The following is a 26,681-nucleotide window of genomic DNA, read 5'->3' on the forward strand; positions in this document are numbered from 1 at the left end:
CCGCGGAGGGGGGCCATGATAATGTGGAGATGACTTGCACTTGAAAGGGAGATTGTTGAGAATTCAAGTGCGGAGTTAGAGTCCCACATTGGTTAAGTTTGGGTGAGGAGAAGAGTTTATAAGAGATGTGACTCATAAACCTAATGCATTAAGGTTTTGGGTTAAGATGTGGTGTCTAAGATCTCTTGGTCTCTTGCTCCTCCCCCATGAGCTCCCCTGTCTCCCCCAACATGGTTCCCCCAAAATAAGCAAGGGACCTTAAAAATAAGAACCTCTCTATAGACACACGGACATGAATAGGGGTATTACTGTGATTATACGCTAATTACCCTCTCCTTTCCGTTTTCATCCCACATATGCGAGGAAAACTATCATGTTATGTACACTTGCGGTTTTCATGCCTTTTAATTACTTTTATATTCTTTCTATGCATCCCAACAAAGCATATGTGTTAATCCAAACATATAGAAATGATGTTTTCCTTCCTGGCAAAATCGCTCCAAACAAATAGAATGAATGGGTCCCCATTTAATAATTATACACCTAACAAAATAACCCAACCCCAGGAACACATGGACCATTATTTAATTTAACACACTATGACAGTAACACAAACCAGAAGAGGCTATAATACTAGTCGTCCTTCATTATCTACTTGTGTGAGTTAAGCGAAACACACACTCACTGACACATGTTGGTAGGTCGGTATTTGATTAAACAAAAAGTTAAAAATACCTAATTCGATATAAAAGCTCTGCATGTCTGCAGTAACTCACATGTTTGATCCCCACAACTTCAGAAGATATTTTTCACTTTTTCAAGTTACTATCATCCAGTCACTGAAATTTTCCCCTCTTCTAATACAATTTGAAACCTGTAAAGAGCAGCGTGATAAATATATGATAGTAAAGATATACAAAGACATGCAACCAACACATTCGTATTATTGGAATGAAATAATGGTATGATTGATTGAGTCATTTATTTACTTTGCCAACTATAAATATTTGTAATTTTGTTATTAGTTGGAGCACAAATATAGTGATTCTACTCTGAATTATCTGCCTTTCTTACCTTACTTTACAGCGGTAAACTCTAACATTAAAACAGATGGGAAAAGAGTAAGGGTAGAAGTTTATATAAAGGTAGTATGGTAAGAAATAAGCCAGAATCAAAACAGATACTTCATTGAGAGAAAGAGTACTATGAAAGACAATTGGCAACACTGAAATCATTTGAGGAAGTGGATTCCATGGAGGAATCTGAATTTGATAACAGCATTGTTGAGGAGGAGAGTGATGAACAGGCTCAACAAGAAAGAGCAATGAAGATTTTCAATTATGCAAATGTTGCTCTCTTGGCATTAAAGGTATGTTCTTCTTGAAAGAGTTTACCCTCCTTCCTCCTTTCTTTCGCCCCCCCCTTCCCTTTCTGATAGATAGGCTTAGTTGAATGACTTTCTGAATTTTGGGGCTTTTCAGTTGAGATATATGTTCAAGTGACTCTGTACATTTTGTGCAATAACAATATACTTATAAATCCATATTGTGTCTAGATTTGTGCCACAGTAAGGAGTGGTTCAATGGCTATTGGAGCATCAACTTTGGATTCTTTGCTTGATCTCATGGCTGGTGGCATACTTTGGTTCACTCATGTCTCAATGAAGAACATCAATATCTACAAGTACCCCATTGGAAAGCTCAGGGTGCAGCCAGTGGGCATAATTATCTTTGTTGCAATCATGGCAACACTTGGTTCGTCAAACTCGCTTTAACTATTCCTATTCCTGGTGCATCAAAGCTTCCGCAGTACGCGGGATCAATATTGATAAGAATTTGTAAAATGAGTTGTAGGCTTTCTAATAAAGTTTGAGGAAAGCATAAAGATTTTGGTTATAGCTGTTGACATGTTATTTTGAGATTTTCTAAAATGTGTGACATACAAGAAATCTTTAGGCTAAGTTAGGTGCATAAGTTTCTTTTATTTGTTTGATCATATATCATTAGATTCTATTATACCAAAGAATGTTATACCTTACATAGATTGCTTGGCTTTTGCCTCAGGAAATTGACAGCAGAGAGCATTTAGTCATATTAGCCTTAATTAGAGAACTAGAACTTGATTTTACTAATGAAAGTGCTGGATTAAAAACAATGAACTTCAGCTTATTGATCTCTACGTTCAAATTATATACATTTTGGTCTACCTTATAGTTTTCAGGAACTTGTTTTCTTAGAAATCATCAAAATTATATACATTGACATTCAGAAGATTCCATAATACATAGAATCTATTTTTCTACAGGCTTTCAGGTGTTAATCACAGCCTTACAACAACTAATAGAGGACAAGCCTAGTGAAAAGATGTCTGCAGAGGAACTAATATGGCTGTGCTCTATCATGATATTCGCGACGGCGGTGAAGCTTATTCTCTGGCTTTACTGTAGAAGCTCAGAGAACAAGATTGTTCGTGCCTATGCAGATGATCACCACTTTGATGTTATAACAAATGTGGTTGGATTAGTCGCGGCTGTTCTTGGCGATAAGTTTTTCTGGTGGGTTGACCCGGTAGGAGCTATTCTGCTTGCGCTATATACGATTTCAAATTGGTCTCGCACTGTAATGGAAAATGCAGGTAAATCGTTATCATCATAAGCTTGATTAGCACATTAGTAATATCTAGTTCCTAGTGTTTCTGTTGGGAAATGAGATGATAAATCAGTTTTCTTCCAGGAAGCACAACCCATATTAGTCCTAAAGTGTAGATTTCTTTGACCTCTTAGAGGGTAATCATTTCTACCATTGATTTAAAGTCAAAATCAATTTCGGGGAGAAATTTTTATGAGTAGATTCTGAGAAAAAATAAGCTGATTCAAACATGCTATTACTTTCACGGCTTCCACTTGATCTCTTAACTTCTTTAAGTACTAATGTTAGTCAAAGGCAAAGTAGTTTTCAAAATTATTTGCTGTTTGTAAACAAATTTGTGTTTCCGTTCTGATTCTTAGACTACTTCCTATGTCCAGTTTCACTGGTAGGACAATCTGCATCTCCTGAAGTTTTGCAGAAGTTGACATATCTCGCTGTAAGTCACCCTAAAATTAAGCGTGTAGACACTGTCCGCGCATACACATTTGGGGTTCTATACTTTGTGGAGGTATGTTACATTATAATAGATCAATTCATAGAAGCATTGATTTCTAGATTAGCCTTGTTCACCAAAATACAAACTTGTTTTTTTTTGTTTTTTTCTATAATACCAAACTACAATCTATATAAAACAATCTCTTGTTTTTTGGAGCAGGTTGACATTGAACTGCCAGAAGATTTACCCTTAAAAGAAGCGCATACCATTGGAGAGACCCGGCAGATTAAGATTGAAAAGCTTCCGGAGGTTGAGCGTGCATTTGCTCATCTAGACTTTGAGTGTGATCACAAACCAGAGCACTCAGTTCTCAGCAAACTGCCTAACAATCAGCCCTAATTAAGCACATTTTGCAAGTCCATGCAATAGTAGCTGATGAGTCTTTAGTAATATCCAGCTTTTTGCTAATTTGTTTGTAAAGTTCTAGTAACTTTGTCCTTGAATGATTGCTTAAGTGGTAAGAGCTGTGGACATATGGGTTGGGGAGGAGAAGGTACATGGATCAAACCCTGAATAGTGTTATTTATCTTTCCGATGTACCCAAAAAAAAGTTCTAATAACTTGTAGTTGTAGACTCATTTTCTTAGTAGTTCTATCGGCAAATTACCAACCTTTTAAAAAAACATTGGTTATGTAGTTCATTTTGAAATCACATAGAGCTTGATGATCAGTCATGGATTCAAATTGCGAACCGCATCATGTGATGCGACCTTAGTATTGCCGCCGAGGCAGTGTTTGCAATTGCGGTGTTCGAAAATCATTAAGAATTCTGCAATGCAGCATCCTAACAGCCATAAAGCTGCAGGCATAACTTCACACCCCACGGCAACAGCCAACAATGCTTATCGCAACCTCAGTAACTGCAACTGTGACCACTACCATAATCATAATTGTAACCGCAATCACAATTTAAAATCATTAATCAATAACGTGTTACTGTAATGTCATAGACATGATATATTTAATGTTAACTTTGCATGTTCTATCCTTAATACATCAATATCTCAGTTTCTTAGAGATACTATCCATACTAAAGTAGCAAAAACCGATACATTTCTGGTAAGGGAAGCACTTCATCACTCTCACTTCAATTCCGATTTCCGATTTTTTCGCTACCCCATTCTTGTTCATCGCTTAGTTTTCCTGATTCCTTTGGAGAATTGCCTGATCTGGATTTGAGCTGATTGTGAGATAATGACACTGCAAAGAAAATCATAAGAATCTAACCGCATAGTGACAATGAGTATATAAAGAATGAAATTTTTTCTTGAGAAGCAATGCTGAGATACAGGTATTATATTTATCAATCTGTTTCCTCTAGAAATATCCTTATGAAGATAAGTCATGAAAATGCTTTTTTAGAAATCTTGCTCATATTAAAGGGAGTTGGTTCAAGGGAATACAGAAGTAGCTACAATAGGGCAGTTTCTTCCTCTTCTCATATTGTGGAGCTAAGTTTGTGTGCAGGACCATTTCGATAGTTTATTAGCATCGTAATGCATGTATATTCCACTTTCTTGAACTAGAAAAATACAATTGTTTTACTTCTTATAATAAGGTTTTTCATAACACTTAATTTTAACGAATTTGGAAATTATAGTAAGTATAATTTTGATTTGTGACTGCTGAACCATACATAAAACAATAGTGCAATCTAGTTAATGGTAAGTAACGGCATTTTGTAATATACCGTATACATGTTTCTTAGTTCAATGAATGTCTTCTAAATGATAGGTGCCGCAAATATTTTCTACATGATAGGCTTGTTGTGTAGACTCTCTGGTGATCAGTACCATTGTGATGTTACATGCTTGGTATGGAAACAATGACTTGGTCTGTTGGTCAAGGGTATGGTCTCCTTTTCATTAGTTTGTTCATATGGTTCTGAATTGTTAAAGATCATATTTTATACTACACTTGATAATTTCTTGATTGTGTAACAGGCAATTTTATTTCTTGATCTTAGTAAAGTCATATCTTGTTCAATTGTAATAGGGTGCTGCATTTTTTAAATCTACAGAATCGTAACCCAATTTTTGAAGCAAGGCAATATTTTGATGCATCTGAAATATATTAAAAAATCAATGTTGTATTTTTTTATTGTGTCTTCTATAATAACCTTGATTTATAAGCTTGCAATTTAAGAATCTCCCAAACTGTGGAACTGACCAGCCAATCCCTCCAAATCGGATCATGTACCACTCTCTATATCAGGTATCCTGCCTCCCAATCTATGCATTAGCTCTGTTTTTTGTTTGATTAGGAGTTTAAGGTCTGATGAGAGAGTCAATTGATGAACAGGTGTCAAGGTTACTGTGGGGCCAAAGAAAGACCCAAACAAAGGAGATGGTTAAAATTGGGGATAAAACTCCACACTGGGCTTTAAAGAGCAAACCATAAGTGGACCAGACACCACATCTTTCACCCAAAACCTTAAGGCAATGGGTGTATGTGTTCTCACACTTATAAACCACTCAAACTTATCCTTAACTTCCAATGTGGGACTTACTCACACTTGAAAATTCCCAACAGTTACTGGGTGCTTTTAAGTTGCTTGGCTTAAATTTTTCCTCTTATTGTGTTGTGTCATTGATGGTATGGCTTAAAAATTTCAAGGCTATCAGATTGTATTGAATAAAAGCAGGACCACATTGCATAATTTGACCTACTTTATGCATTAAAATTAGAAAAACATCCACTATTAAAATTAGGTGTAGTTTACAATTTAGAGTTTGAGGCAGTTATATGTTGTCAGTAAGTTGTAACACCTAATTTTCAGTTTGGATTGCTAGTAAATTTTGAGCCTAATACAATAGTTGATGTTTGTGGCATTTACAAGATGCCGAAATTGCTGAAGCAATTTCTCATGATAGTGCCATAAAACAAGTTGGGGCACTCGTCATAGTGGCAATTTAGGAAAATGCCGGTAATAGTATTTGGGACATTTAATTAAATGGCACAATTTGACAGAATAAATGCCACTGAATACACTTTTTTTTTATTGAAGGATGGAAGTATTCCATTATTGATATTACCTTTATGTAAAATTAATATGTTTTTATGGAAGTATGCCGACTAATGCCTAAGTAGATGGTGTCATTCACTAATATAGTTCATTAGTTCAACGTGGGAATAAAAAATATATCCATGATCATGCATCCTCATGCTTGAACAGTAAGAGTTACCTCTCACCCCATAACAAAAAAGTGCTTTGTAAGAGAATATGGTAGGTGACTTCAATGGAAGAAGGGTGGTTAAACGGCTTTTATTAATAAACTTTTGCTGTTCTAAAAAATCCCTTCCTAATAAATTTTTTAATTTTTCATATTCTTAAAATCACCCCTCTAAGGGCTAATGCTAATCAAATATAAAAATATTTTAATCTTACATAAACATAATTCTATCCTTCACGACTACAGCAGAAAAATTTGATCAACTTGCAATTTGAAATTACTGTTTATGAATGGTGATGGATGTGCTTGGTTCATAGCTCAGGTCCCCTATTCTGGTAGTGGGATATCAGCTAAATCTTCTCTGTAAGGAACTTGGCTCAGCTCTAATTGACCATTGTTCATAAACCCCTTTTCCACATGAGTTTGCATCATTGGGTCACTCTTTGTCTCAACATATATTTGGACACTGTCTTTTCTGAATATGAGGTAGATAACTGAGAGAATATAGATTGCCATTAAAGGAAACACTATGATCCCAATGAACACATTTGCCACCTTTGGTAGACTGTTATGAAATATCCAACCCACAAAAGCAGTAATAAGGTAGTATACATTGATACCTGGGAAGCACGGACACGCTGGAACACAGGCGTGTCCGCGTGTCGGAGGCGTGTCCGCGTGTCGGACACGGACACGACACAGACTCGTGGCGGACACGTGGCTGACACGTGTCGGACACGTCGGCGACGTGTCTGATTTTTTTGTTATTATTTTTCGGCTCGGACACGGCGCGGACACGGCTGAGACACGGCTCGTAGCATGAGCCGACACACCGTTATGGCTGGACACGTATATAGGACACTTGTGTCATTTTTTATTATTTTTTTGACTTAAAAAAAAGATAAATTAAAAGTCAAACAGATTTATCTAATTAAAAAACAATTAAACCCTATTTCTTTTGCCCATAACGCACACAACAAACAACACCTTTTTACGTTTCATCTTCTGCTACACAATCAATTCTGTTCTGTTTTGTCCCTTTAGCTAGTTTTTATTAGTAGTTGTTTTGTTTCCTCTCTTTTTATGCTCTAAACTGTGACTTTGCTGGTTTTTCCAGTCCCTATTTTTAATATTAATCTTCTTTGATTCTTAAAAAAAATTATTTTGGTTTTTTTTAATATATATATATATATATATATAAGCCGTGTCCCCGTATCCTATTTTTTGGAGTTTTGCCGTGTCGCCGTTCCCGCCCGTGTCCGTGTCCCGTGTCCGTGTCCGAGTCCGTGCTTCATAGATTGATACAGATTATCCCCAAGCCTACTATCCACGAGAAGATAATGATCTGCATAAAATAACATTATTTCACAATTTTATGTAAAATTATCTCTAATTAAAATATATCTTCTTAATTATATATGATTAAAAAAATAGATGACGAAATTAAGAGGACAACATACAATCAATGAGTTCTTGTGAGGTCCCATCTTGGTACTGCTACTGCTAAACTTAAGCAGTGGAATTAAAGAGAATGGAAGCTCAAAAGAAAGTATCATCTGCAAAACAATTTTTATTAGTATGTATAGTTCAATGTATATACACACTAACATGGAAAAAAGAATGACAAATTTTAGAATATACAAACCGATGCGATGATGATAAGTCGACCAGCACCAGCAGAACCACCAATGATAGAGACAATAAGACTAGGTGTTATGGCAATGATCCTTGTCACCAAGTTCCTAATCCATTTTTTCATCTTCAAGTCTAAGAAACCCTGTATATAGCAGTAGCAACAACCAAACAAATCCCAATTTCAGTTCAACAAAACATGTCAGTTATTATTATTATTATTATTTTGAAGTATTTGATGATTTTAATTAACCTGCATGATGTATTGCCCTGCATAGGTTCCAGTGATGGCAGAACTTTGTCCTGAGGCTAGCAGTGCTATGGCATAAATGGTTGAGCTCGACCGTCCCAACACATTCTATGTGCAAAATTATATGTGAATTGTTTAATTAGAGCTAAACATGATATCATGATTTGATTTATTATAGCATGCATCTCATAAGATTAAGAACCTTGAGAAGGAAAGAAGCAGAATTAAGGGTAAGGTCACTGCATTGATCAGTATTTTCTGCAGAAAGGTTGGTAGCGGTGCAAACAGTGCCGGACACAGAAATCATTGCCACATTGATTAGAAATGCCACAAACAGCGCGAACCCACTCTCTATGAGAAAGAACCTACATGCATGCTACAAAATCAACCAGATTGGTGAAATGAGTTTAAAGTGTAGAGTACCTTCAAGATCAAGTAATGCTAGCTACAAAGTAGTTAGATGTGCATCAAAGAAAAACTATAAGTTTCCTTATTTGACGAGTGACTTACATTAATGCCGCGAACGGAAGTAGGTACTTTTCTAGACAGCACCAGAGCAGAGTGGAGGAAAAGATTGTGCCTGCATTTTGTCAAAAAGAAAAATTTTAGGTAGGCAACTCTTAATTAATTTAATATGCTAATAATGGCATATGATACTAATTTAAAAGAAAGGAGAAAGAATATGAATACGGCATGACAAGGGCACCCAAAAGGGCAATAGCATCGCCTGTGGCTTCATGATTATTGAGTTTGGGTGTAAACACTCCTTTTAATACACCAGAAGCAGAGGGTTTGACATAGGCTACTTCCACAAAGAAACATGCAGCCATCACAAAAACTAGGATTGCTATAAGCATTTCCAACTTCCTCACCTACCCAAAAACAGTATTGAATTTTAATACCTATATAAAGATACATTATATTGTTCATATTTCTAATAACAATCATAAAACGCTAAAAATTACCCCAAATCTCTGGAGACCAAGAAGCAAGAGAGTGCTGCAGCCAGTTAAGAGAACTCCAACCCATACTGGTATGTGGAAGAGTATGTTAAGTGCAAAGGCTGTGCCAATCACTGCAACAATGTATCAAGTTTGGACAAATTTAATTAATTTACAAGTCTAATTATGAATATAAAGTGTATTTTATTGTTCAGTTGAAAGGAAAAAAAGAAAACAAGAAAATTGAAAACAAATAAGTACCTTCAGGTATGTCTGCAGCTATGACAGCAGCCTCTGCTAATAACCACAAGCAGTACTTCACAAGTAATGGGTATTCTGCTTTACATAATTCTGAAAGGTGTTTGCCTGCCCAGCTCAAGTAAATAGTTAAAATAATTATTACAAGCAAATGAAGTTTGAAATGTACATACACACAAAAATATAATATCATTTGAAATGTTAAGATGAGAGCATCTTGGATCTTACCAGTACAAACACCAAGATTTGTAGCCAGTGACTGAATTATAAGAGCAAACACCAACCCAATAAGTATCACCCACAGCAGCTGAAAACAGCACCCACATTATGTTAGAGCTTATGTCTAATTTATAAGATAACAAAACCCATGTCAATATGTATTTGTTAATAAATTTCTTCATACATCTTAATTTGGTTTAATCCTTGGAATGTGACTTAATTAATTGCTTTATTACCTCATATCCGTGGTTGGCTCCGGCTTGCAGATCAGTTTCCACTGCAAAAATTGAAAATTAACTTGTAATTAAGCACATATAGGCCCTGCAAGAGTGTGATATGATGAGAGATATATATTGAGAGAGTGAGTGACAGAGAGTTACTGTTTCCAGGATCAAGATAGGCCAATGAGACTAAGAAACCAGGACCCACATGTGACAAAAACTTTCTCCATGGTTTCTTTGTCATTGGATAAGATGCTGTTAGAAAATATACATAAAATATACATAATAATAGAAAATATACATATATATATATATGTGTGTGTATGTGTTGCTTGAACTTTTTCAGATAGCTGGTTGTGTAAATATATACATACATATAAAAGATAAATGAAGCTAGCCAAGACAGAATCAGAAGAGTAGGATTAAAAACCAGCTTGCCATGTAAATTGTTGAAGCTTGAAACATTCACATTTTAATAGGATTAATCTTCTAGATTTTTTTTCTACTCACAAAACTCAAACCGACACATTATTTAAGCAGAATACCACTTAACCAACCATTTGTTAGTATTGAAAAAAATATCCAGCAACGCAAAAATGATTTCAGATTCTCTTGAGCCTCTAGGGGTCAATAAATCACCAAGAATTCACTAATTAAAAAAGCTATATTTTTTTAACTATTGATTATAAATTCGATGGCCTACAACGTAAGAGAGAGTTGTAGAGAACCTTTGCAGCAAAAGTTTCAAATTGTGGAAAAATGCATAAAATTAATTAATATACATATGTACCTCGTGATTTGAATGATATGGTGTGTGACAACTGTTAGTGTTTGAGGGTGTCCTATTGATCGCTGCTATTCGATTGCTACCATTATTCACTTGCTCTTGCTGCTGCATTGCCATCATCATCACTAGCTATTTTTCCACCTCTTCCACTCACTCTGCTGCCACTGACTGAACTAAAAGAAACATACTAATATATATTCTTGAATTAATTATCTCTTCACTTCAATACAATAATGGCAGTCCTAAACGTAAAATATGAATTCAATGCATCAATGGCAGTATATTGATCAGTTATCAACTACTCTTTGTATTAATGGTAAAATATAAATTATCTAAATGGAGTAAGTTCAGGAATCTTTATACTACAAACTATATATACGGGAAAAAAAATCTTCCTCGGAAAAAAAAAAGTATGAAATATTAATTGTATAAAGTATATAATTAAAATATTAAATTAGTTAAATTAATGGCACAATTATATTTGCTAAATATTTTGAAAATTTTAAATAATATTATATGTTATTCACATTAAAGTTTAAACTCATATTATGTGCGTAGTATTCAAAAAATTAAATGCATAAAGAAACATAAATTAATTTGATCTATATATATAATAAAATGAACTTGAGGAAAGAAAATATTTCATGATGTTTATATTCAAAAATTTATGAATTATATAATTTTAAGTGTTTACATTATTTTAATAAGTCTCCAAATGATAGGTCAAGTTGTAAGAGCTGAGTGACATGTGAGATGGGTGTGGAAGATCTAGGGATCAATCCCTAAAGGGTGTAATCTATCTTTCCGAAGTAAAAAAAAAATATTTTTAATATTAAAAAGTATAAAAATTAATATATATTAATCATTGCTGTAAAATTATAAACAAATCTGTGTATATGTATTAGCTATTAATAATAAAATTTATAAGCATTATATGTATTAAAAAATCATAAAACTATTAATTCAGATAACAATGCTAATTAGAGGGTTAGGTGGACAGGATAAGAAGACAGGATAGGATAGTGCAATCATATCCTGCTCTTATCTGTTGTTTGTTGCGTCAGTATAATAGGATAACGTCATAACACAATCCTGACCCTTATCCTATCTTATCCATCATGTGTAAAAGTTATCTTGAGGGAGAGTTATGATAGAATTATCCTCACAGAATAAGATAACAGTTTTCTATTTTTTTCCGAATATAATCTTAAATTTATTTATTTCAACATTTATATTATATATAATTTATAAATACTAATTCATAAATATAAAATATTAATTTTAGTAATATACTAATTTTATTATTTAACAATTACTAGTTGTTATTGCTAAGTTAAAATTATTTAGTTACTCATAAATTTAATTATTAAATGAAATAATTATAAATGTGAAAATATTTAATTTACTCATATAAAATAATTAAATTATCATTATCACTTGTTGCTAATTACTTAACATTATTTTTTACTACCATTCAAAATAAAATCATTTTTAATTAATATTATAATAAAAAATAAATAAAATTATTATTCACTTACAGTGAAATAACTACTCACTTAGAAATATTGATTTATTAGAAGTAATTATAGACTTACTTTATATTATCAGTTACTCTTATTTAAAATTATTTATCTACTTCTATAATAATTTATCGTTTAAGTACAAAGTAATTTCAAAAAAATAATAATTTTAATAATATATTTTACATTTTATTATTTTTTATTTTTACCACTTGCCACTCACTACTAAGTTAAAACCAATTGCTTAAATCTATAGTTGGCTTGATCAACTAGAACTTTATTTAAAATTTGATATGTGAGTGAAAGCTACATGTTTGAATTGGATATAGATCATATCATCTAATAATCCTAATTGCTAGACATAAAGTTAGGTTGTTAGTCATTGAACACCCGAATTAATCACGCTTTGCTTTGTTAGTTATGCGAGACATCGATAATTAAGGAAGTGATTCGTTGATCGGCTCATGTAAGACATTAATGAGAGATAAGAACTGATGTGATGGAATCAAGTATAAAATAGGTCATATGTGTTGAGCTAAAAGTTGTATGAGAGTTGAAGTACGAAACCTAATTCCAACAGTTTTCTTAATCTGATCTAAACTCGTTTTAATTTCGCTTGTTTTACTTATATGAGTTTGCGGACCGAAACAAACTTCAAACAAACTTGTTGATTTTATTTCTTAAGTAATTTAGCTAAAGAACGACATTGTATTTCCGGTTCCCTGAGGATGATAAAACCCTTTAGTGTACTACAGTAAAATCTTGAAAGAGATTTGAAAGTAATTGTGGTAAAAACCTTTCAACATCTTCTCATGCCCGATAGTACAGTTTTGGAAGGTTCGGTTAAACAGATCGAAAGTCACAAGGAGTGATCACTACAGCATTTTTCACTTTAGACCACGCTAAATTCTTCAACGGAGAAAAAACCGTGGCCTGAGTATAGTATTTGCCACGGTTCGATAACTGTGGCAACTTGATGACCACAGGTGATGAAAACCGTGGCAACGTACGTTTTATTCCACGGTTCAATAATTGTGGATGATTGACGGCTACGCCTTTTGCAACCGTGGAAACCTTATCCCACATACAACCTTGTGCAGTCGTGGCATAAACATTTACATATTTTTTGACAGAAAAAATTCCTTCTGCCATAATTTTTCATTAAATTTTTTTGAAAGTAATAAAAGAAGAAAAACCCTGACTGTCAAAAAAAAAACCCCAAATCAAATCCCTAACATCACACTCTCATCAGAACTTCACGATGACAAAGTGAAAGATTATGAACCCTAACTTTCTCCATCTCGATTGATCGTGACCCTCCTCCCTCCGCTGGGACCGCTCACTGGCGACGTCTCATCTCACGCGACCCTTCTCCCTCCACCGATTATCTTGAGCGATTTCGATCTTGAGCGACGTGAGCCATCACCCTTGCCATGCGTCCGGTCTTCTTCCTCTGCGACGAGAGCAACAAGATCAACCATCAACCCCACTGATTCTCATCTCGTGGATAAAGAGGGGTTCAATGTGTTGACTGGTATTCTCCGCTTGTTCTCCATGGGTAACCCTCTTTATCATGTACACCCTCTCTTCTTCTCATTATTCATTAGGGGTTGAGTGTGTTTTTCTTTTTTCATATTAGATGTTAGAAATTACAGGGTCCTTCTGTGTTGCTTGGTTCTATGCATTATTTTGTTTGTTGAAGTCAGTGTTTGTTTTAGTTTGATGATGATGCTCAATTTGGGCATCGATCCTGGTTTGGAGGATTCACTTATGCATATTTAGTCCTCTTTTGCCATTGTTTGTGTTTGTGATTTTAATAGTTTTTAGTTCAGTTTCAGCTCCTGTATGGACCAGTTTTAATCAAAAATTTCTTGTGTTTTTTAGAAGATTTCTGGAAGCTTTGAGCTTTTGTTTAGTCTCTAAATCTAGGAGTTTCTGGAGGGATAAGTCTTTTGCTATATTCTTCAGCTGGGGGTGCAGAGAAGTAAGGCTGAGGACCATTTTCATTTAGCCAGTTTAAAGAGGTAAACTCTTCCCTTAGTTTTCTTTAGTTATGTTTTGAGTATTTTGTGATGGAACTGTTATCTTTATATTTTCCTTTTTACTTACATATCATTATTCAAAACTATACATATGTTTCTTAAACTAGCCCAGTGAAAAATGGGCCATGTGATGAGTAGTTGTGATATATCAGGAAGACTGGTTCTAATAGCAGTAGTGACAAATAGATTTTCAGATTGTGGTATCATAAAATCACCTATTGGCAAATATATATTTTGAGAGAGTTAAAGAGGGTTTTGATAGTATAATGAATTCATAAATTTAAGAGCATATAAGATATTCACATATGTGCCTCAGAATAATTTGCAATTGCTACTAGCTTTCTCTATGGACATTACCTTTCATATGTTTGAAATACTTGGATGCAAGTACTAGGAAACCATTGATAGTGACCGCGATTAGAAACTTATAGAACGTCACATTCCTTCCATTCTTGATAAGGTTCTAACTTCTAGTTGATAAGATCTTTAGGATTTTAGTCCAGAGATATCAGTTTCAATTTTCCCTTTAATTCGTCTTATGTTTCAGGTTTTTACTATGCTTATGGGATGGGAATTGAATTGAAGACCTTCAGAGAATATACTTTCTTTGTTCAAGGTTCAATGTCTTCTGGAATTGAAGGCTTCTCTTGACATAATATTGGATGAAAGATTTTTCAAGAATGAAGCTTTTAGTAATACAACTAAAGATGCATTTGAACATCTCATCAATCTTTGTTAGGTACTATGTTTCTTGTGTCTTGTCATGGTGTTAAGCATCCCCTGTTGCTTCAATTATTACTTGAGTTAGACATGTATGATTTAGATGCAATTTGGTTTGTTGAAAAGCTTACACACCAAGCTTTAAAGTGGTATAAGTTTCAGATCCAATTTGAGCTGATATCATTCTGAATTCAAGTTTTTTCTGCATAATTCCGTTGCTGATCCAGTTTTGACAATGGTTAGTATTTTGCGCATAAATTTAGTTAGACATGTTGGATTTAAAAATAGTTTGTTGTCTTTGAAAGAAAACACACTATGCTTGAAAATGATGAGTTTCATATCGAAATTTATTTTCATTCAATACCAATTTGAATCAAAATTTAGTCTTCATGTGGTATAATTCGCTTGCTGTGTGGTTTCTCACATCGGTCAATTTTTCTTGCATAAGTTGTGCCATACACATTAGAACTGAGTGTCGCTTTCTTTGTTAGAACCATGAAACTTGCATTTATCAACCCAACATAGAAAAATCAAGCAGCAAGATATATGATGCTTGGTTTAGATGTGCAATTGTAAGTCAGACTACAAGATAGATGACTCTAGAATTTTCAGTCTCCATGTGAATTGAGATATTTCTTAGTTACATCATTTGATTTCATAACAGGTTTTTCTGGTTTTTGTGTTGAGAATTGGGCTGATTTAGGCATGGCAGACAATAGCCAACAAATTAATGATACTTGCACAGATATTGATACTGATGATAAATCCATATGGGTATCCATTTCTCTAGTAAGTTTTGACTTTTTCAGACTTAGTTTTCTTACTAGGCTTGCATTTTTGTTGTGCAATTTATGCTGTTTTGTTATTGTATGAGAAATTTGCTACAATTTTACTGGAGCTAAATAATGTTAGTGTGAGTATAAGACTATAAGTGTCTGCTGGTTTAAGCTTGAATTGAGTTTAACGATACAGAGTTACATTTTCAATTTTCAATTTTAAGTGCAGTAGATCCATGTTTTGGATGAATGAATGAGTCTTAATGACCTCTGATAATGTTTTCTCAACTTTGTATTTGTGCAACAGAGTTAATAACGAGACACATATGGTTTACCACTTCAAGGATCAGATGAAGTCCAATCCCGAAGATCAGAAGGTTTTTATTTTTGATCAGGAATTGTTTATTCTTATACATTAATATAGTTGTCCCCTTAAGTTACAGGTGGATTTGAATCTTGAGATGGTTGGTCAGAGATGTTAATTAACTTTTTAAATACTAGAGATGTTATCCACTATAGTTATTCATTCTTATAGTTATCTTAACTTACATGTTATTTGGGGTAATCTAAGTTGTCGTTGTTAGAAGACATTATAAACAATCATGCATAAGAATTGAAATATCATGAATTTTGAATATAATGGGTAGGACATGGGGTACATTGGAAGCGCAGGTGAAAAAAATAGCTTAAAAGGTTCTAAAAAGCAACTGGCGTATGAACATTTCTAAAAAACCACTATGATACAACGGTTAAAAAACTGTGGCAATAAAGGCATTAGTAACCGTGGGATTTAAGGCACAAAGCACCGTGACATATACTTGTAAAAAAATCGTGGTTGAAATTTACAAAGCCACGGTTTGCCAAACGTGGTATTATATAAACCGTGGCATTAAGGTTTTGAGCAAACCGTGGCTTTACCTTGACAAAACCGTGGCACTTGAGCTTGGCCACGGCCACATACACTACGACACGGAAACCGTGGCAAAACCGCGGTGTAAGCTTTCAACCACGGTTTTTTAACATGAACCCGCGGTTTTTCGTCCACGGCAGAAGGCAAAAAATGTTGTATCCAAGCGTGAGGTGGGGAAGGATGAGGAGGTTTTGGGTCTCCTGGGATGTCAGAGGTTTTTGCAGATCAACAAAGAAATTGGCAGTTAAAAATGCGTTGGAAGGCCTGAAACCAGAGCTGATTTTTCTTCAACAAACAAAATTGTATGCCAATAGGGACAATGGATTTCACAATTGGGCGCAATCTATGGGTTATGAAGCTTTGACAGTACCAGCTATACGAACTTCAGTTGGTTTGGCTATTCTATTGAGGAGAAATGCACTGTTAATCACTAGGGAGGTCAAAGAACAAAGGCGTGTTTTTTTTCTGCTACCGAGGAGTATGCCTTTCTTCTCCTTTTTACGTGCTCTAGATCGAATGAGGTGGTCGAGTTTTTCTTTCCTTGGAGGACCTGGATGTCTAGTTTGTTGCTGTTCTGGTAGTGATCCTGCTGTGTGTTTGATTGCTGATTAATGGGTTTGGTGATTTTTGATGATGTTGTTGTTCCCCTCATGAGTTGGCTGCCTAATCTTCTTTCTGGGTGCTGCTCTTTAGTATCTATTTTGCTTTTTTCCTTTGCTTTAGCTTTAGTTTTAACTTTTCTTTTGTTCAGTTCTTGTATGGTAACAGTACTCTTTTCTCACTTGGGAGAGATTGTGTACCAAAACTTTTTACCTCTTTCTATATAATGATTTTTGTTTTCAAAAAAAAAAAAAACTTTACCCAAAGACTCATTCAACAAGTTTATTTAAATATCTTATGTGGTCTAGGATGGTATGATGCAAATGAACGATTAAATCTTAGTTAAATTTCTAGTCTCTTTAGGATTTTGTCTCACTAAGTGTATGTGAGAACGCCCTAGTGTCTTAATAGCATCTCCAATGCTAGTTTTTACAAGTGGGTTCTTAAGTACTATTCATGTGAGCCCGTACCTCCATATATGCTTAAGCAACCCTTAATCAATTTTTGCATATTTCGCTCTAACCACATGATCTTAACTTTGAGTTCTTAACACTGTTCATTTGGTCCTACCACACACATTACTTTACTTTTAATTTTCATAAAATAATAAAACAAAACCTATAAAGTTATTTGGATGAGAGAAAAAAATGATTTTTATGCTAAGAACTTATAAAGTAAAGTTGCTTATATAATATGGGGTTAAGAGTCATATTAGTCCTTGTGTTTGTAAAAGTGTTTGATTTTGGTCCCTTAGCTAAAAAATGACTATTAGTGGCAGTTTTTTTACAGTTAGTGGCGGTTTATAATACAGTTACTGACGGTTTTTGACCGAGGGACCAAAATCAAACGTTTTTACAAACACAGGGACTAATATGATCCTTAACCCTATAATATATAACTAGTTCTTATTGTTTGTTTCACGGATTGGAAAATGATACCCGAGAATCTTGTTCCCGGGAATGTTATGATGGGAATGTTATTCCCAGACATCTTTAAAAAATTCGTTTGGTTCACAAAATCAGTTTCTGGGAATCTTTTTTAATATTCCTGGGTATAATTATAATATATGTTTGGTTCAAAATGTATATTCATGGGAATAGATAGTAAAATTCTTAAAATACCCTTCGCGGTAAAAGACATGGGTAGTGGGTAGTTGGTAGTGGGTAGTGGGTAGTGGCAATTCAGAGATTTCACACCAAAAATCTCATTCCCTTCTATTCAGGATTCAACTTACCCACCTCTCCATCATGGGAATGAAAAATGCTTCTGGATGGGCATATGACTTACCCAGGAATGAAAGATACCCGGGAATATTTTTTTCAAATCTGCTACCAAACACTGGAATGTAGATTCCGGCCCAAACATTCCCGAAAATCTTTTTCCAATCCGTGAAACAAACGCCCCCTAAGAACTTTACGTCAATCATCTCCACTGCTCTAATACCTTGTACTGATGTCTTAATACCTTATACTGCATTCTTTGCAAATTACTTTAACACATACCTACTACAACAGTACGGTTGTCAAATATCAACAAATTAATATACTAGATAAAAACCATAAATTTGTCTCAACCAAATCATCTAATCACATCCACCATATACTTAAGTCATAATCCACAAGAAATAGAAGGTCGTGAGTTTAAGGAGAATGTCCACCTCAGACCTACTGGTGTAACCATTCGTGTAATCCATGATACTATCAATTAAGCATCATAGGAAACTCATGCTAGATCAATAGTCTTCACCCCATCAATCATAATCTCATATGTTATGTATGTCATAGCCTCATTGATAACCTCTTAATCGACCGATATTGAGAATTGTTCGTTTTCTAGGACCCTTATTAAGGTCTAACGAATATTATCTTCCAGGTTGATGTACTTTTGAGCTCGTATTTGAAACTCCACCATCGATTTCGGAGTCAACTTTTCCAGTGAGATAGAAAATGGACACGGTTTACCGTGGTTAGGGGTATCAGATGTCTCGTATCAAAGCTAGTTAGACTGTTATGTTGAAAATCTTAGATCTAGCTAGTTAAATTTGTTATATTTGCTAGTCCAATTTGACTTTTTTTTTTTTGATGGAACTAGTCCAATTTGACTTTGTTACAGAGAAAGTCCCTTCTCTAAATGTATTGTTTTAATTTTAGCAGGTCACACCAGGTTTTGCACTATAAATAATATTTGTATCCTGTTATTGTATTGTAATGTTGATTTATCAAATAATGAAATAATCATGTTCTTTCTTCTAATTTCAAATTCATTTTAATAACATCAAGATCGCTCTTTGGCTAGAGGAGGGCTCAATTTACCTGCTGCTGTATATGGTGTGATGTATATGGTGTGATGTGGTTGGATGATTGGATGATGTATATGTGTTAATTTTAATCACATCAAACCAGTTTAAGAAATTAACACAGCTACTCACTGTGGGGATTTCATTTATAAAAAAGAAATTAAGAATGTTTAAGAATGGTGCTTGCACTAAACTAGTTTTCTTATAAACTTCTACTATAAAACAAAACACATAAAACTTACATCTCAATATAAACAAAACTAGCATATGGGGTCAACTCAAGCAGAAGATTCTCAAAGTCCTAATATTATGATCACTTTAAGTCTTTAACCAATCATTTTGAGAACCAACAATCATTAGATTCTCGTTACACATTTGAATGATTTGAAAGCAATGTGAAGTTTCCCTTTCTTTGTTGGCGATGCCTTTGATTCATAGACTTAGTCCCCTATTCTGGAAGTGAGAAACTAGCTAAGTCTTCTCTGTAAGGAGCATGGCTCAACTCTAATTGACCATTATCCAAAATCCCATTTTCTACATGGCTTTGCATTGGGTCATTCTTTGTCTCAATATATGTCTTAACAGTGTCTTTTCTAAATGTTAGGTAGATAACTGAGAGAATATAAACTGCCATTAGAGGAAACACTATAATCCCTATGAACACATTTGCCACCTTTGGCAAATTGCTATGAATTAGCCACTTCACGAAGGCAGTGCTGAGATAGTATACATTGACACCAATGATCCCAAAGCCTAGTATCCATGAGATGACAATAATCTGCAAGAAGATTATGTCACATGTTTTCAAATCTATTTCACTAATCTTAATGGCTATAACCATTTTATATAAGGATTGAAATCTTCTGATATCAAATTGTGTCTCATTCTCAGTCCTACCAATAAAATCTTGATATGTCAATTAAAAACCACCATATAAATTTGATACTGCCCCACTCATGTCGTTTTTAATTGATCTGACAATATTTCATTCGTGAAACAGGAAATTGAGACACTATTTGGGGACAGAAGATTTTGATCCTACTTGGATTGAATTTTCTTTTATAGAAATGGAAAAGGACAACTTACAATCAAAGAATTCTTGTGAGGTCCCATCTTGGTACTGCTGCTGCTAAACTTAAGAAGTGGAATCAATGCAAAAGGAAGCTCAAAAGAAAGTATCATCTGCAAAACAATTTTAGTTGGTGTTCATGTATATATAATTCAATTCTCTCTATGTGAAGGGAACAATGAGAATATAGAATATACACACTGATGCAATGATAATAAGGCGACTGGATCCAGAAGAACCACCAATGATGGAAACAACAAGACTAGGTGCTATGGCAATGCACCTAGTCATTAAGTTCCTCTTCCATCTTTTCATCTTTATCTCCAAGAAACCCTATATATAGCACCAACAAAACAATCACCTAATTAAATTCAGTAAATCCTTCAACATAACATGTTAGTTATCATTTCTTCATTAAAAAATGTTTAATTGTATCCCTAAACAATAATGATATTTAGACATCCAAACAGTTAGACACTCCACCGACACCTCATTTTTTTTCTCAATCTCTCTTCTTATCACGTCACATTATATATCACATCTCTTACTATTCTCTCTTCCATTTCTTTCTCACCCTTAGTGTCCACAATGTGTCTGCACTATGCGGATTTCGACGAATCATTTTCTTAATTACCTGCATAATGTACTGCCCTGCATAGGTTCCAGTGATAGTAGAGCTTTGTCCTGAGGCTAGAAGTGCTATGGCATAAACGGTTGAGCTAGACCTTCCCAACGCATTCTGCAATTGATGTATATTGAAATTATATGTGAGATAACTTTGTTTAGTTAGGCAGAAAACTTTATATTATGTTCAATTATAGAAACTTCTGCTGCATAGTGAATTAAATTAAGAACCTTCAGAAGGAAGGAAGCAGAGTTAAGGGTAAGATCATTGCACCGATCAGTATTTTCTGCAGAAAGGTTGTTGGCAAAACAAACAGTGCCCGTGACAGAAATCATTGCAACATTGATTAGAAATGCTACAAAGAGTGCGAACCCACTTTCTATGAGAAAGTATCTACATGCATCCTGCATAATCAATCAGATAAGTCATAATAGTATAAGTTTCACATGTTATATATTAAGCAAAGCTAGATTTGCAACTAGGAACATGTTTATATCAGTTGCTAGGTTTGAGTTTAAGTTGTCTCAAATATTATTTATTTGTGAAATTTTATAGTTTGTCACTTATGGATTTGTTTAATTTAAGGATGGCTTACATTGATGCCGCGCACCGAAATTGGTACTTTTCTAGACAGCACCAGAGCAGAATGGAGGAAAAGATTGTGCCTGCATTTTGTCCAAAGCAAAATTTTGGGTAGTAGATATTTACAATACATGAACTTTTCTAATTAGATGACGTTGTAAAAAAAAATTGTATTATGAGTGCACAGTTATTAAACTCTGAAAGTTATGTCAAAGGGAAAGAGAGAATACGGCATGATGAGGGCACCGAGAAGGGCAATTGCATCGCCAACGGCTCCATCACCATCGAGTTTGGGCACAAACATTCCCTTGAGTATACCAGAAGCGGGGACATTGACATAGCTCATTTCAGCAAAGAAACATGCAGCCATCACAAAAACTAGGATTGTTATCAGTAGCTCCAACTTCCTCACCTGCACAAACACCAGAAAAAACTATGTAAATATATAATCTTAACTCTTAAGGGTGAAGAGAAACAATTTCTATGTGAACTTGTGTTCTCTAGTGTTCAATTACAATGCAGTTAACAAAATATAGACACTGGATAAAGAAAGTTAATGTGCAACTTGAAAATGCGGTTTTTAGTTTAACCATGAAACCCACTTTTTCTTCTCATTGTTTAAAAACTACTCAAAGAGCAATTATCCATTTTAAGCAGCTAAGAGCCTAAGACACAATATTATATTCAATTGTTAAGAATATATTGAAAATTTTACATGTCATTAGGTAGAAGTCTATGACACCTCTACAATCATAATCAACGATGAACATGACTTGGTGAATTTGTAATTTACATGTTCAACATTATAGTGAAAATAGCTGGACATCTAGTCTTGGTTGATGACATGAACAGCGAGGTTTTTCCATACACAAGACTCGAATTGAAAACCTAACTTAAGGAAAATCAAACATATATCCCTTGAATCAACTAACCGTGTACGATTTAGAGAAAACTAAACATTACTACTGAATTATGATGTCTTAAATGAGATTTTATATTGTTCATATTTCATAAGTATTACAAAAAGCTAAATTACCCCAAATCTCTGCAGACTCAGAAGCAAGAGAGTGCTGCAGCCAGTCATCAGAACTCCTACCCATAATGGTATGTGGAAGAGTATGTTAAGTGCAAAGGCTGTGCCAATCACTGCAACAATTCATCACGTTTGGATAAAATTAAAATACAAAGTGTATTTTATTGTTGAATTGAATGATTATGATTGAAAGGGAAAAAACAAAAAACAAAAAAATTGAAAACAAATAAGTACCTTCAGGTATGTCTGCAGCTATGACAGCAACCTCTGCTAATAACCACAAGCAGTACTTAACAAATAATGGGTACTCTGCTTTACATATTTCTGAAAGGTGTTTCCCTGCCAAATTCAAATAACATTAATAATATTCTCGCAAAGAAAATAACAAACAAATAACATATACAATCATACATGCATATATAACATATGTGAATTTTGTGTTATTTGAACATTTTTCATGCATTACTGTGTTGTTTTGGATCTTACCAGTGATTACACCGAGATTTGCAGCCAATGACTGAATTATAAGCGCAAATATCAGTCCAATGAGTACCAACCAGAGCAGCTGAACACCAGGAACACCATAATGAGTGCGTTTGTTTCAGGTTTTTTATATAAAAAAAATTATTTTTAATTAAAAAAGAAGTTTTTAAAAAAAAAATCGGAAAGATAAATTGCACCCGCCAGGAATCGATCCCTGGACCTCCCATACCCAACCCATATTATTTCCACTTTTTTAAAAAATGATTATTTAACAAAAACTGAAACAGATTATTTAGAAAAAACTACTTACACATTTTGGACTAAGCTATCACATCTAACCCAACACACTCTCGGATATAAAGATCCATTTCTGCCTAGGCCAAGTGGCCAACAAGCACTATCAAAACCCAAAAGAACTATTGACAAAAAAAAACACCAAAAGACCTCAACCTATGATTTAAAAAGAAAGAAAAAAGCCTGAAAAATAAAAGTTACAAGGAAAAGGGCTCAATGAAGAGAGAGAAAAAAGATAAATTAATATTCAAAAAAACAACTAATATGATAAGATGCTACTTCCCTTGTATCCCTCTTTGCAGAGCCTGCGCTTATTAATCAATAAAGAGTAAATTTCAAAAAAACAATAGCCACTAATATGATAATTAGTCATGTGTTACCGAGACTCAAATTTAGACAGAAAAGAGAACATGTTCATAGATGGTCTTTAAAATTACCCTTGAATACAAGTGCAAACCAAATAAGTTTAACTTAATTAGTCTAGTTACATTTTGAAACAAACAAAGTCCCATTGGATACTTCATAGGAGACAACAATGGTACATAAGGTTAGATGTGATAAGTTCAATAGTTTTAAACATTTGGGACCACACTACACTCACAAGTAACCCAACCTACACTCGCTTCCAAGTAACAAAAACTTAAATAAAGTAGCATTTTGGGTTGACAAAAGAAAAATACAGTAGTATTTTTGGTGTGCATCTATTTATTCAAATGGTTTGATTTGTTTTATTGGTTTATTTGTCAATTACTATACCTCATATCTGTGGTTAGCTCCAGCTTGCATATCAGTTTCCACTGCAAAAATGTAAAATAACTTAGCGATTAAGCACGTGCAAGAGAGTGATCAAGACGAATATATATAAAGAGATACAGAAGAGAGAGAGAGAGAGAGAGAGAGAGTTACTGTTCCCAGGATCAAGGTAAGCCAAGGAGACCAGGAAACCAGGACCTACATGTGTCAAGAACTTTCTCCATGGTTTCTGTGTCATTTTGCATAAGTTAATTTCTGTTAGAAATCATGATATCAAGAAAGCTTAAACTTTGTGAGATATATTTTTTGATAAGCCTTTGTGAGATATATAGTTGGTTGTTTATAAACACATATATTAATATACACATATTAAATGGATCAAGCTAAGAGTCATTGAATTGCTAAAACTAGCTGGAAAACTTTAAATCAAGTGGGTTACACCTGACTCAAGAACTTGAATGGAAAAAAAAAAACATTAAAAAAGAAACCCACATAGAGAAAGAAGGAAAAATACCTCGTGATTTGAGGAGTATTGATGATTATGTGGTCCATTTGCATCGTTCACTTGCTCCATCATCGATCAGTCACTCTTTCTTTCTTTGCATCTCACATTGGCTCGTCCTCTGATTGAGTTGTTTGTATTATATGGTATGGGCAAGACTAGTGGGCTTCAGTGAATTAAAAGTGTGTGTATTTATTTATAATTAACAAAAACATATTTAAATCACTACTTCTTTGTACTTCATGTTCCATCTCCATGAAATTTACTCAAGTCAAACCGGCAAGAGTCTCTCTATATCTTTAATGTATGCAGACTATATGCAGCAGGGAAGAGCTTACTCAATTCATGATTTTGATGTGCAGATTATGTATTAAAATATTCAATTGTAAGTCTGTGACACTAGTCCATTCAATTTGAGATGAGCTTTGATTTTTCATTATTGAAAAGAAAAAGATGTTTACATTACAAGAAAGTGAAATGAGAAATGTGATATATGAGGTGTTAGTGGATGTTTTGAATATTAGTAGTATGTAACGTGCATACGTTTATCTCAATGATCATAAGATGAATTTCATGTTATGCATGGGTATACATCCAAGTCACACATCAAGTACAAGTAGTGTGAAGATGAAAAAAGTAGAGAAAATAGATCTATGTACAACATCGAGTTGTGTGAAAAAGAAACAATTGATGAATAGTTATTAGGCTTAAATACTCTGAAGGTCTCTGGAATTGTATGTCGTACGAAAATAAGTCCCCAAATTTTTTTTTCGATTCTGGATCCCTGGAATTTTTTTTTTAATCGAAATAGGTTCCTACTCGTGTTATGTGCTTATGTGGCTCTATTTTTGCACAATCATCGATTCCACGTGGCTTTTTTATTTTTCTTTTATTTTTTTTGAGTGACTAAATCATATAAGATTAAAACTTCCTACTCTAATTTCAGAAAAAAGAAAGCGGGAAAACAAAACCCTAAAAAGAGAAAAAGAAAGGGGAAATTTTTATGCAGATCCATCGAAGACGAAGAAGAACCAACGAAAACTACTACCACAACACCACCTCTGCATTCACCGATTTCAGTCACTGCCTCTGCCTCCATCGATTCTAGACTCCACCGCCTCTGCCTCCATCGATCTCGACATCTCGTCCTCTGTGCGAAAGAGTCTGACTGACTGAGGTATTGTAAACCTCTTTGAGTCTTTGACTTTGTTCTCTCGTGATCTCGTGGGTGAGGGAAGGTAACTGGGTGAGTCATGAGTGTGGGGTGTGGCCTGTGGGATTTGAGAGACAGAGAGAGCGAAGGGGAGAGAGTGAGTGAGGATCCGCCCCTGCATGTGGTTGTGGAGTCTGGAGATGAATTTGAGATGAGAGAGTGAATGTTGTGAGAGAGTACAGAGAGTGAGTGAGGGTTGTGGAGTGTGGCTTGAGGTTGAGCTCGAAAATTCTGAAATTGAGGTTTAGGTTTCTTCTAATTAATTTGTTAGGGATTAGGGATTAAGGATAATTAGAATTAGGGATTAAATTTAAACATAAAATGTTTAATTTTGTTTTAATAATCCATGTGTAGTAAAAAAAATTAATAAAAGTCACGTGGAAATAATAACTATGCAAAAATAAAGCCACATCAGCCGGTAACACGCGTAGGGACCTATTTCGATTAATTTTTTTTTACAAAGGATCCGGAATCGGAAAAAAAATTCAGGGACTTATTTTCGTACGACATACAATTCCAGGGACTTCTAGAGTATTTAAGCCTAGTTATTATGAACATGAAAAGTTATGTTGAGTTTGTTTCACCACAACCGTACTAATCTTGTAAAGTTATGTTGAGTTTGTTTCACCACAACCGTA

At 34.3% G+C, this 26,681-nt stretch overlaps 3 protein-coding genes across 4 annotated transcripts; 1 reads left to right on the plus strand and 2 right to left on the minus strand.

Moving 5' to 3' along the window:
* Window positions 1–1,124: 1,124 nt before the first annotated feature.
* Window positions 1,125–3,730, plus strand: LOC130738629 (metal tolerance protein 4-like). The gene is made up of 5 exons (XM_057590721.1): window positions 1,125–1,369; window positions 1,556–1,754; window positions 2,305–2,634; window positions 3,026–3,156; window positions 3,304–3,730. The coding sequence occupies exons 1-5, from the start codon at window positions 1,253–1,255 to the stop codon at window positions 3,481–3,483; spliced, it is 957 nt and encodes a 318-aa protein (XP_057446704.1). The 5' UTR covers window positions 1,125–1,252; the 3' UTR covers window positions 3,484–3,730.
* A 3,844-nt stretch (window positions 3,731–7,574) lies between these two features.
* LOC130742585 (metal transporter Nramp7.2-like) lies at window positions 7,575–13,297 on the minus strand. Its single transcript, XM_057594680.1, has 13 exons — window positions 13,009–13,297; window positions 9,998–10,093; window positions 9,854–9,894; window positions 9,627–9,705; window positions 9,402–9,506; window positions 9,165–9,274; window positions 8,890–9,071; window positions 8,710–8,779; window positions 8,402–8,575; window positions 8,203–8,307; window positions 7,963–8,094; window positions 7,778–7,873; window positions 7,575–7,662 (listed from the first exon to the last, which is right to left on the minus strand). Exons 1-13 carry the CDS (start codon window positions 13,295–13,297, stop codon window positions 7,609–7,611), a joined length of 1,533 nt encoding a protein of 510 aa, XP_057450663.1. The 3' UTR covers window positions 7,575–7,608.
* A 6,482-nt stretch (window positions 13,298–19,779) lies between these two features.
* Window positions 19,780–26,287, minus strand: LOC130738653 (metal transporter Nramp7.2-like). Of its 2 annotated transcripts, XM_057590749.1 has the most exons (14): window positions 25,890–26,287; window positions 24,843–24,951; window positions 24,482–24,557; window positions 24,332–24,372; window positions 23,285–23,363; window positions 23,033–23,137; window positions 22,802–22,911; window positions 21,996–22,177; window positions 21,779–21,848; window positions 21,414–21,587; window positions 21,193–21,297; window positions 20,760–20,891; window positions 20,576–20,671; window positions 19,780–20,267 (listed from the first exon to the last, which is right to left on the minus strand). In XM_057590749.1, the coding sequence occupies exons 2-14, from the start codon at window positions 24,903–24,905 to the stop codon at window positions 19,938–19,940; spliced, it is 1,563 nt and encodes a 520-aa protein (XP_057446732.1). In that variant the 5' UTR covers window positions 24,906–24,951; window positions 25,890–26,287; the 3' UTR covers window positions 19,780–19,937. The 2 variants fall into 2 exon arrangements, with proteins under 2 accessions (XP_057446732.1, XP_057446729.1); XM_057590746.1 differs by having other exon boundaries at window positions 24,843–26,287.
* Window positions 26,288–26,681: the final 394 nt, after the last annotated feature.

Source organism: Lotus japonicus, chromosome 1 (genome assembly GCF_012489685.1).
Source record: "Lotus japonicus ecotype B-129 chromosome 1, LjGifu_v1.2".
Lineage (NCBI taxonomy): Eukaryota > Viridiplantae > Streptophyta > Magnoliopsida > Fabales > Fabaceae > Lotus > Lotus japonicus.